Below are 11963 nucleotides of genomic sequence, written 5' to 3' on the forward strand. Positions count from 1 at the left end.
TTCCGATTCTTTTGCCACGAAGGACAATAAAACACATCGTTTCCAATCCCCATCATGTCCTACAACGGCAACGGTGGCGGCTACCAGCGCGAGTCCTATCGGTAAGTAGTTTTATGTTCTATCTTTTTGTGTCCTAGCAACCCACGAGGATATGCGCTTGGCGGATTTCATGCGTGTTGTGGTATGTTGGACTGCACCAGTGCTCTGGGTGTTCAGTCGATTGTCACCTAGTACATATGTGGTTGCTTCTCTAGTGCATTGCGCTTTATGAGAACCAACACTAGTATTCCACGATCCTCTAGTCCAACCACTACCCATCAGCTTGAAGTCCTTGTCAAGGAGAAAAAAAAAGGAAAAAAAAAAAAAAAACTTTTCCTTTTCCAAGAGCACCCTTGTTGATATTTTTCTTCATTTTAGCTCCCGACAAGGTGGTAGTGGTGGATACTCGAACGGCCACTCCAACGGCGGCTACTCCAATGGTAACGGAGGCTATGGAGGTGGCTACGGTGGCGGCTATGGCCGGGGCGGCGGCGGTGCCGGTGGTGACCGCATGTCTAATCTGGGAGCCGGGCTCAAGAAGCAAGAATGGGGTAAGTTTTATGCCGTGCTTGACAACCAGCGAATTCAACACTAACCCCTTTCTAGATCTAGATACACTGCCCAAGTTCGAGAAGTCCTTCTATAAGGAACATCCCGATGTCGCCAATCGTTCTCAGCGCGAAGTTGATGAATTCCGTAAGAAGTTTGAAATGACCGTGCAGGGAAAGAATGTCCCCCGTCCTGTTGAGACCTTCGACGAGGCTGGCTTCCCTCAATACGTTCTCAGCGAGGTCAAGGCCCAGGGTTTCGACAAGCCTACCGCTATTCAGTCTCAAGGTTGGCCTATGGCTCTATCCGGTCGCGACGTTGTCGGTATCGCTGAAACAGGTTCCGGAAAAACTTTGACATATTGTCTTCCCTCGATTGTTCACATTAATGCTCAGCCTCTCCTTGCGCCTGGAGATGGCCCTATCGTCCTCGTTCTCGCCCCTACTCGTGAGTTGGCAGTCCAGATTCAGGTTGAAATCACCAAGTTCGGAAAGTCTTCCCGCATCAGGAACACCTGTGTCTACGGTGGTGTTCCCAAAGGTCCCCAGATCCGTGATCTTTCCCGTGGTGTCGAGGTCTGCATTGCTACTCCCGGTCGTCTGATTGATATGCTGGAAGCTGGTCGTACCAATCTTCGTCGTGTCACCTACCTCGTTCTTGACGAGGCCGATCGTATGTTGGACATGGGTTTCGAACCCCAGATTCGCAAGATTATCTCTCAGATTCGCCCCGATCGTCAGACGTGCATGTGGTCCGCTACCTGGCCCAAGGAAGTGCGCCAGCTTGCGAGCGACTTCCTCAACGACTACATCCAGGTCAACATTGGTTCCATGGACTTGTCTGCTAACCATCGTATTACTCAAATTGTCGAGGTTGTTTCGGACTTTGAGAAGCGTGATCGCATGATCAAGCACCTTGAGAAGATCATGGAGAATCGGTCCAATAAATGCCTTATCTTCACCGGTACCAAGCGTATTGCTGATGAGATTACTCGTTTCCTGCGTCAAGATGGATGGCCCGCCCTTTGTGAGTACTCCTATCTACCTATGATCTTCTGACCCCGCTAACATACGTGCAGCAATTCACGGCGATAAGCAACAACAAGAGAGAGATTGGGTCTTGAACGAGTTCAAGGCGGGCAAGAGCCCAATCATGGTGGCTACTGACGTGGCTTCCCGTGGTATTGGTATGATCAATTTTCAACCCCCCTTCTCTTCCCTTCCCCTTTCCCCCCCCCTTTCAGCCTTCTTTCTTAAAGCACCTCAACCGCGTTGAGGCTGTGTGACAGTGACACAGTGCTTGACTCTCTAAAATAACCATGTTGGCATACATGACTTGTCCAGGCTTTGTCGGGTCTCCTGAAATGGTTCTCAAGCCAGGAGAACCTTGGACTTACAGTGCAGTTTAGCAGACACGTAGGATTCTCTTATTCTTCTGTTCTGATACTCCTCTATTCTTGGACCTAGTTGGTAGAGAAGGGGGTGGTGGCCCTCTCTTCCAACTTGTTGAAGCTGCATTCCAAGGTTGCTCTAGGACCGCGATTTTTGCCAACCCATGGACTCACCCACAACGGATCTTGTAATGAACATCCGAGGAAGAGAGTGATGCATCTAGTCTCACGACTGAGAAAGGGCTTATAGGCCACGCTGCTATTTCCACTAATGCTCTGTTTGCTAACATAAGTTTGTCTGAAGACGTTCGCGACATCACCCATGTGCTGAACTATGACTATCCCAACAACTCCGAAGACTATGTTCACCGTATTGGTCGTACTGGTCGTGCTGGTGCTAAGGGAACTGCCATTACCTTCTTCACCACTGACAGTAAGTTCCTCCTCGTGTCTTTTACCCTTGGAAAAAAAGCTCGTGTTCCTAACATTTCTCTAGATTCTAAGCAGGCTCGTGATTTGGTCACCATCCTCTCTGAGGCTAAGCAGCAGATTGATCCCCGTCTCGCTGAGATGGTCCGCTACAGCGGTGGCGGTGGTCATGGCCACGGTGGCCATGGTCGTTGGGGCGGCCGCGGCCGTGGCCGTGGTGGTAACTCCACTGCGTCCAACTCGGCCCCGCTTGGACAAAACCGTCGCTGGTAAACTGATCTTGATGCTCCAGCGCAGTGTCACGAGCTTGTATTCCGCTATTCCCACGGTAGACCTTTTGCTTTCCTTTTGCACCTTCACGTTGTTTTCAGACATTTTTCATTCGTAACTCAGTATGGGCGGCGTTCGTCAATCTCACGATAGACTGTTTATGTGGTTTACTCAGTTTACAGGGTTTTCCGAATTGGGACAATAACCCACGGTCATTTTCATGCACACTTTACACGGATACATGTTAATTCTCAATTTTCTCTGTCGTTTAAAAAGTTTTGTACCACTCTTCGCTTTCTCAAGCAGGATGATGGGCTTCTCTAGATAGTGTGTAGCTTTGATATGGCATACTAACAATCGAAGCAATGTACCTATTTGATTACACACAAACAAGGTCCGGTTAATTCTGTGAGTAGGTAATGTAACTCGATACTTGTAGTCTTGTTCCCAGAGGTGCTTTTATATCTGAGCTGAGGCCTTGGATGTAGCTGTGCTGTGAGTTTGTGGCAACAGGCTCAGGCTGGGGATCTGAGGAACTAGGGTTTCGCACTGGCCGGGGATATATGCCATGATGAATCGTTTCGGTTTCTGGCTCTTCGCAGTGTCTTCTTCTCTGAAAGCCTTCATTCGACTCCAGGGCAAAGACGCAGATGCCATCACACCTATCATATATGCTCAGATACTAATCTCAAACAGATCACGAGCGCTACTCCGCACTGCGAGACCTGGAAATGTGTGATCAACACGTTGTGAAACTGGGCCAGAGCTATCCACCACACCCAAGTTTTGTCAATAATGTCTTCAAATAGTACATGCCCGAAAAATTCGCCCTTGACCTCCTAGTTCAAGCCGTCCATGTGATGCCCCCATTCTTTCTTCGGCCTAGGTGATACAACGTGTGTGTGTGTGTGTGTGTGTGTGTATGTATATATAGACCCGTTTAACCCAGCATAGTTCGACCCCGATCATCCCATACTTCAACGAAGCACTTTGAACCACACAGACTACTACTACTCTTAGACACCGCATTTCCATCCTGAATCGGGGCCCCACACAAAAATGAAAGCCACTGCCTTCCTCTCCCTCTTCCTGGCCTCGACCGCCGTCCTTGCAGCACCCACCAAGGTCACCCGGGAGCCCAGCGCGATCGAAGAGCGCGCCAACTCCGCAACCCAGGTCCTCGCCGCGATTGGTACCAAGGTGGTTGCCCTCAACAGCGCCATCACCTCGTGTGGACCGGCGGCGACTATCCCCCAGTCAAGGCCGCCTCTGACGTCCTGATCGAAACCATCAACAACGGCACCACAGCCATCCAGAACGCGCCTGCGCTCGACAACCCCCGGAGCACTGGCGCTGACCGGCCCCGTCCAGGACCTGACCAAGGAGGTTGGAACCACTGTGGACGACATCGTGGCCAAGAAGCAGGCAGTGGTTGCGGCAACAGTCGGCGGCGTCACCAAGACCTCGTTGAATGACCAGTACGCCGCGGCGGAGAAGCTGTCCAAGGCTCTCACTGCCAAGGTCCCTGATGCGCTTTCGGGGATCGCGGCCCAGCTCTCTGCTGGTATTACCGATGCGATTCAGAAGGGTATTGATGCGTATGATGATGTGTCTAGCTCCTAAAAAGGAGGGGGGGGGGGGGGGGGGTTGTACTTGTTTTGCTGGTGCTACTTGTCTACGAAGCGGCAGGTAGGACACACACAGAACTAGGGCTGAGAGATATACTTTGCGGGGGGGGGGGGGCCTTAAAAAAAAAAAAAAAAAGAGAGGCAGTTATAAGATGTACTACTCCGGGCTATGTCTCCAAAAAAAAAAAAGATACATTCGTCTCAGCTGTCCTTAGAGAACCGACGCCTATGTATATCGTTGGGCAATGGATATGATCCAGAATATCTTCTTTGCTTTGGTTTCGTTATTGTAGTCTATGTACTGGGGGATGCTGTGTAATAATTGAACCACTGCACTGTAGTAGGCTCTGAACTGTTAGTGTTATTGAGGTGAGAAGAGTTCTATATTAGTTGTCCCTTATGGAACGCTATCAAGTATATATCTTGCCTAGAAATTTCCATACCAACCTCAGCATTCTTCTATAAAATGGTTCTTATGACCCAAAATACCAGGAGAGATATACATTTAAAAGATGCAAATTCTAATGCCCGTAACTATGTGGCTTGCACATATATATATATACAAACCACTGAAGCAAACCATAAGAAATACATTAGCCTGAGTTAGCGCGGCTTTGAATGACTGCCGATATAGGCACAGGCCATAGAGAGCGCTCAATGCACAGACAAATGTCGAGTCGAGGTCCAGTAAAGTGCCTGTTGGTTGCCAGACGGGTTCCGCCTCTATTGGTGGAATACTAAAAAGATTGGTGCAGACATTGTTTAACTAGCCACAGAAAACCAGTTACAGGCTCCCTAGCATAATTTCCACATGCGGGTTGACATGTATATTTTTATCTTGAGATCAGACTCTTGGTTGCGGAGAATATTCAACGGAAAAGGCGATGGATGGATGCATCTGGTGTACAGAGGAAGGAGGTTAATGGAAGATAATTCTCCGGTGACGAGCCCCAGGCCCCCAGCCAGCCGATAGGAACTTTAATTCTTACAGTGCATTGTTTAGTAGTCTTTAGAGAGGTCATGGCCGTTTTCATGGTCCTTGTTGCATACTTATCCTACCGAGTGGTCCTCCTCAAACTATGCCTGGACAAGGAAGGCAGCAGGCATTGGTGGGAGGGTAAGCTGCGAATATCCCAGCTCCAGCTCCAGCTCCAGCCCCAGAGTCAGAGGGCCATACCGGAAGAGAATGCCACGATGATCAGCTGGGGTCGTTTATCAGAGGACCTATTTGAAGTTTGAAAGAAGTACTAACACCCGCCGCATATCAGAAGCTTCCGTGCCCGTCTGGAGACGGCGGCGACAACACCTTGGTGCCAATTATGCCAATTACGCCAACAACAGCCAACAGCAGCAGCTTCAGCTGTTACTCTGGTACTTTCAGGGAGGCTCAACTGCGGGGGTGTAGGGTCAGCGCGTCCCTAGGCGGAATCATGTGTTGCTAGCCTTCGAGCCAGAGGCCCCCGCCCCCCGTTTTTGTGGAGAAAGGTTGGGTATGATAGTTAGTCCTTGCCTTCGGGAGACTAAATTGCATAATCAAACTTAGCCGGTCGTTGGCTTGACTAGGGGCCGCTGGGGCTGGTGGTCGAGGAAAGAAATCTGTCCAAGTGTACTCCGTACAGCACAGTATATCACTAAGAAAGCATTGACTGATTAGTGATGGGGTTCTATCGAGTATTTCGGAGCACCTCCCTCTTGGATAATAGGGGGGTTGGATGAAATCCCTCCCTACCAAAGTAGGCGTTGTGCAACTGTCTCTTGGTTTAAGGTTAGGATGCAGGAAGTCCGGTAAAATTTCTTTCCGGTACCTCGACAGGATGAGAGAGAGCTTTGGATGAGGAAGTCTGCACGGTACTCTTAATGAAGACAAATCTTTTCTCTTCGAGTCCATGGGGATCGGATTGATTGTGATTCCTCGACACTCTGCTTAGATATCACTTGGCAAGTTAGTTAGTTAGTTAGTTAGTTAACTATCATGTACTGCATATCTATAAACTTGTGTGCATGACATGACACGTTGAGAATTCTCCGTAATGGCCTGTATGGAAAAAAACAAGATCGAACAGTGTCATGGTACGGTATATACGGCTACTCTCAGAAAGGTTAGCAGTAAGTTACAGATTTGATAGGCCATGGCTCGGGTAAGGAGGAAGCTAAGAGCGACTACTAGACTAGACCCATTAAACTCCGTACAACTACACGGAATTCGGAAATCCCGCTGATGGGAAAATCACGAGAGAATCAGATTGGATAGGAGGGATGGAGTTAAGGGGAAGGTAGGCGTGGGTGCTTCTATTACGTTTAGAGCAGCCGTAGAACATGCATGGAACCTCGAGCAAGCTTGACAACAAATAGCCGCACATGCTCAAAAACTCTGGTACGAGACTTACGTAGGTACTCACTCGCTTTTGATGATATTGTCTCTCTACTCCGTAACTGAATCCACTTCTTGGGGAGGATTGAGTCAGGTAGGATGACCTGCCTGATTGGACTCTTTGTGGAGAGACCGACACCAGCCGTGAATTTCTTGAATCATGAACCTTGGCAATCCGTAAAGCCGGAGATATTTGACCCAACCAGGAGACTGGAAACTGCCATCATCATGCCAAGGTCATTTTTTTAACGTTGGAAAACTCCAGACAGAGGCATTCTTCTACAATATTAAATAATAATAATAATAATAATTGATTTCAATCTTTCTCTTATTTTTCTTCGTCAACCGCTTTACTCGCGCTTTTTTAACCATCCTTATCCGTCATCGTGGGCCTGAGTGGGCCAAATTATCCGGCGTTGTCTTTGGTTTCTAATTTTTTGAGCTGTGAACTGGCACTGAGGTACTGTTCCCCAGATCCTTGTATCTCTCGGTTGACAATAAAGGGGTTAATGGTTGCATTGCCATCTGGCTTGGTTTTGAATACCAGAGTGGGAAATAGCGGATGGCCTTCGAGGTCTTCGGTACAAACCATAGATCATACCTGGACAAGGGGACACCTGGCTACCATAGTACCACCTAAGTAAGGATCGAGTTCTAGCAACCTGGAACTCATTGGGTTGGAAGTGGCTTCGGACCAGTCGATTTCATTCCTGATTTTGAGTTTACGGGTGATATATCAATTTCATAGCGGCGGCTTTCCCTTCTTAAACAACAACAACCATATCTTAGCTCCATCCGGACACTCCACACCGGAAGACTCTGGATCTTAAAATGTGTATGAGATAACTAGTCAACATGTGATGATATAGCCTAGAGGGAACATCGTAATCTTATTATACCATTATGTGGTGCGGTGTCGGTTCGTCGGCAAGGTCCCCAGTTTGATTGAGGTCTGGTATACGGGTAATTGGCACGGTTGTTCCTTCGATTCTCTTATTCAATTTCAAGATTGAAAAAAACATCTGCATCAGAACCGGGGGGTTAAAAAAAAAAAAAAAAAAAAAAAGCAAACAAAGTTACATAGAATCTTAGAATACTGCGCTGGATAATAAACTTAACTACTTAGGTGCCTAGTACGTAACCCCCCCGTATAAGGTTCTCTTTGCCCGCCCCCCTTTTCTATCCGCCTCGTCAGAGTATATCAAAAACGCATACGAGTACAACTACGGAGTGTAGTTATGCAGACCAACAATAGACAGGCGTAAGGCGAATATTCAAAGAAAGCCTACCTGCGCATAGACGACTAAATTATACTAAGGCACTCCAGTCCAGGCTATAGCCAACTACATACGACACCCACGTGGAGCAGGGTGAGCCTGGGTTTACCTAGATATGAGAACAGTGTAGCTACTACGTAAGTATGTAGGAGTAACTATGATGTTGTGTATGCGGACAATAACATCCGCCCCCCTTACCCCCTTTAGTTGCGGTGGGAAAGGAGTCGGAAAAGAATACCAGAATCTCAATTCATTGTCGGAAAGAACAGGACGCACATTCTCCATTAAGATCGGTAATTGGTAGAAAGTTGCCCCTTTTCATGTGCATACGGAGGTCTCCATCCAGAGAAACAGTATCAATAATGATAATAGAAAAAAAATAAAAAATAAAAATAAATTGAGGAGGTGGGTGTCGAACGTCGATTCAGCGCTTTGTTGTCAAGGTGGACCATCCCGGTATCGTAACAAACGCGTATCGATATTATTATTATTATTCCTCAGGGTAATGGACAAAATCGTCGGAGATAGATAGACTTTTTGCTTTGCTAGGAGGTGTACAGATCATAGAATTGGTTGACGGTTATGATGGGTCGACGTGAATATCTTGTACTCCGTACGAGCCAACAGCCACCATCGGGAACAGACAGTGCATGGATGGATGTAGAAATACTTCCGACCTAGGTGTTAGTAGTAGGCATGATGATAATATTACCTACCTCCTCCGGGGATACAAATTTCGATCCGCTCACTTTTCTTCAGGATTCCAAGGCTTCTTGTTGAGAGAGCTTCTCATGATAACATCAATAACAGGAGACCGATGTAACCAAGTCCACGGGTGTATCTGATGAAGGCATCATTTGATATAGTCAAGGAATATCAGGGCGTGCACCCGATGCTGGCAGTTGATATCAAATACCTATTATTATTTATTGATTTAAGTGATCCACACTTCCAGAACCACTGGATGGTTGCCCTCCGTGTGACCAGCAGTAAGATAATTTTGATGCGACTGTAAGATAAGGTCGGTAACATCTATCGAGTCATTGCGCTCCCTGGGAGAATTATTAAAGACCTAGCATAATGAGTTAACTATTACGATAATATTGCTTACCGACAACACAGTTGAATCATAATGATGTTATGATGTTGATGCCAGCTCTACTTAGGTAGCATCCTTGCTCTCTTCACCGGCAGTCCACAGTCCACTAGGTAGGTTTTGTTCTGGTTCCGCCTGTGCGGGGTATGGCTTGGTGAACATACCAATCATACCGCGGTCATCGCACCACTCAGAGGTTGTCTGGTCTTGAGGGGAAGACCTTCCGAGGTTGGAGCCTTGCATTTCTTGCGTCCCTTTCTCTTCCATCCTCCGCATCGCTTTCCTATCAGAACAAAGTCCGCCCTCCCCCTTTTCTCTCAGTGGGAACTGGGAAGCAAGAGGAAATGCGAGTCCTATCCATCGAGAGCTCAAGCCATATTAAATCAAGTAATTTTGCAATTCCCTTCCCGGTATCCCCGGAGTACTACCGAAACTCCGTTTTTTGCTTTCGGATTCTAATACCAGGCAGGTACCTATTATTATTATAGCATTTAACTTCCAGGGTGGACTGGAGAAAGTGTTGATGTCTTGGGCCATACCAAGACACGGATTTCGGCAGTGGAGCGGTAGTACTTTCCAGGTTATGGACTTTTCCCAGCCTCTCTATTATCTTTGTTATGGTCAACCAGCCTTTGCTTTCGAGTGGCATTTCTTTCCTTTCCCCCAATCTCCTTATCAAGATTCGGAAAATCTCGCATATCTCCCTATTAAGGCATTTTCAGCCTGTGCTTCATTTAGCGGCGGAACACAATGACCCTTGTACGAATACATCAGATATCATCATCTATCTTGCACTACCCCGTAGAAAACATCAACACATATAACCCAATGATTATTTAGGTAAATACCTACCTACCTATAGATACCCCAGCCCTATCTCCTTTCTCTTCATTTGGGAGCAGGTAATCCTTTGGAGTGTCTACTTACACAGGGCGTCTGGTATCTACCAAACTTGATAATACATGCTTATTACTAACGGTAACTTGGAGAAAACTTAATTTATCAAAGGTTCCATTAACACTCCACTTTTATTGGTCAGTAATCCTCGTGTTCCCCACCCACGCGTTCCTGACTTGCGCAAAAAAGAGACTAGCATGTACGGGTGTACCAATTATTCGTTACCGCTGGGACTGACATCTCCTGATTTGAAAGCAGAAATTTCCTCTCCGCTTTTACCTTAATTTTGATTGGGTACTTCTATTCTCTCATCCTGATGGCTTGGTTGGATGATTCTGCCAGCTCCTAAAACCGGCCTCCAACAACCGGTTGGCCGACAGCGCACCCTCCAGCATCTAATCTCTCCTCCTGGCTCTGGTTCTCCTTTTCCCACCAGTCGCAGGCTCGCGAACGGGTTGAAGTGACCCGAGTTCCATCAGTTCCCCCTGCACAAACCGAACATGCTCAGGCCATCGAAGTACAGAGTAGGTAGGTATCACTGGTGTCAGGTTTGAAATCATTTTCCAGCTTTCATGTTACCATCCTGATCTTGATACTATTTCCTAATATTAATATTAATTTGTATACCCAGCAATAATAATGATAAGAATTAAGGATACTACTACTACCTTACCAACTTGACATCCATCGATCTTTAACAATAGTTACTCCGTATGTTGTCTTGGTTCCGTCAGCCTCTACCACGGGTCCTGCACGCGCTCGTCACTTATCCCCGACTTACGCTACACCCTCTTTTCTCCTAGTCCCGCGTTCAAGCCGTTTCTCGGGCACGCCATACCTAGCCTATCTTTGTGTGTCCGCTAGGTAGGGCCCTGATTCCCTATCCACGGCGCGTGCTAAACGTTGGCCAACGATCGTGGACCGTACCCACGGACGGAACACACGCTAGCTAGGTTCACGACAAGTCTCGCAACCCGGCCAAACTCGACAACGCGCACCGTCGTCGCCCGGCCCAACTCGCGGGTAGACCATCCAAGCTCTAAATCCCTACCACTATCATTATACTATCACAAGTTATTTTCAACTTCATGCTTTTTTGTAACTAGTTACCTACTACTTTATCCCTCCCGTCTAGTTGTCGTTCTGGCCACAGCGGAATTGAAAAAAAAAAAAAAACAACCCACACACACAACTTCAAAAAACTTGGGTCTTTCACAAACAACATGGCCAAAAAAAAAAAAAAAAAAAAAAAAAAAAAAAGAAGGGGCGGATGACACCGCGGAAATATTACCGTATTCTGAAAGAGGAAAAGGGGGGTGTTGGAGAAATAATTTACTGATTTCGCCACTTTCCGCGGAGTCTGCCGCTGGAAGAAGAGGGGGGAGGAAATCGAGGAAAAAAAAAAAAAAAAAAAAAAAAAAAAACAGGATATCCAGGTAATATTCCCTTAGAAAATAAAATAAAAATGAAATAAAAAGAAAATACGGATACTCGAGAAAGAGAATCTCGACCAGACAAGGAAAGCTTAGCCGGGTCAAAATTCACAGGTTTTAAAAAGATTAGAGTGAGGGGAGGAAGGGGCCAAAATTATACTGGCAGGACTCGAGATTATTACCAACTCCTGAGTCCTTGGAGTATTATTATTTACATTTTAAGAGGGGACAAAACGAGAGAGATAGAGATAGAGAGGGAGAGGGAGAGGGAGAGGGAGAAAGTGGGTCAAGTTACTGGCAACGGAGCCGTCCACCACAAAGCGACAACAACTCCGCTCCATGAGAGCCAAAAAAAAAATCGAACAAATAAGGATGAAATCTTCCGGGCGGCCCCCTCCAGCAAAATCCAGTATTATCTATTACCTTACCAAAACCGCCCCCCCCCCCCCTTCACCTTTTGCTTGTAGTAGTATGTATTACATGATTTTACCTCATCATTTTTATTTATTTTTCTTATTTTTTTAATTTTTATTTCTTTCTTTTCTTTTCTTTCTTTTCTTTCTTTCTTTTTTATATATTTTAAA

At 46.7% G+C, this 11963-nt stretch overlaps 4 protein-coding genes across 4 annotated transcripts; 2 read left to right on the forward strand and 2 right to left on the reverse strand.

Moving 5' to 3' along the window:
- Window positions 1-54: 54 nt before the first annotated feature.
- Window positions 55-2680, forward strand: P175DRAFT_0441544 (DEAD-box ATP-dependent RNA helicase DBP2; the record flags this gene model as incomplete). Its single annotated transcript, XM_040894077.1, has 6 exons — window positions 55-101; window positions 418-590; window positions 646-1614; window positions 1667-1774; window positions 2283-2411; window positions 2475-2680. The coding sequence occupies 6 exons, from the start codon at window positions 55-57 to the stop codon at window positions 2678-2680; spliced, it is 1632 nt and encodes a 543-aa protein (XP_040750723.1).
- Window positions 2681-3519: 839 nt separating this feature from the next.
- On the reverse strand, window positions 3520-4309 carry P175DRAFT_0298518 (uncharacterized protein). The gene has a single exon (XM_040892809.1). The coding sequence runs from the start codon at window positions 4084-4086 to the stop codon at window positions 3694-3696; it is 393 nt and encodes a 130-aa protein (XP_040750724.1). The 5' UTR covers window positions 4087-4309; the 3' UTR covers window positions 3520-3693.
- An 809-nt stretch (window positions 4310-5118) lies between these two features.
- On the forward strand, window positions 5119-5869 carry P175DRAFT_0502870 (uncharacterized protein). Its single transcript, XM_040897490.1, has 2 exons — window positions 5119-5427; window positions 5558-5869. Exons 1-2 carry the CDS (start codon window positions 5326-5328, stop codon window positions 5708-5710), a joined length of 255 nt encoding a protein of 84 aa, XP_040750725.1. The 5' UTR covers window positions 5119-5325; the 3' UTR covers window positions 5711-5869.
- On the reverse strand, window positions 5644-6301 carry P175DRAFT_0298521 (uncharacterized protein). Its single transcript, XM_040892810.1, has one exon. It carries the CDS (start codon window positions 6191-6193, stop codon window positions 5744-5746), a length of 450 nt encoding a protein of 149 aa, XP_040750726.1. The 5' UTR covers window positions 6194-6301; the 3' UTR covers window positions 5644-5743.
- Window positions 6302-11963: the final 5662 nt, after the last annotated feature.

The sequence above is a fragment of the Aspergillus ochraceoroseus genome (assembly GCF_002846915.1).
Source record: "Aspergillus ochraceoroseus IBT 24754 chromosome Unknown P175scaffold_6, whole genome shotgun sequence".
Lineage (NCBI taxonomy): Eukaryota > Fungi > Ascomycota > Eurotiomycetes > Eurotiales > Aspergillaceae > Aspergillus > Aspergillus ochraceoroseus.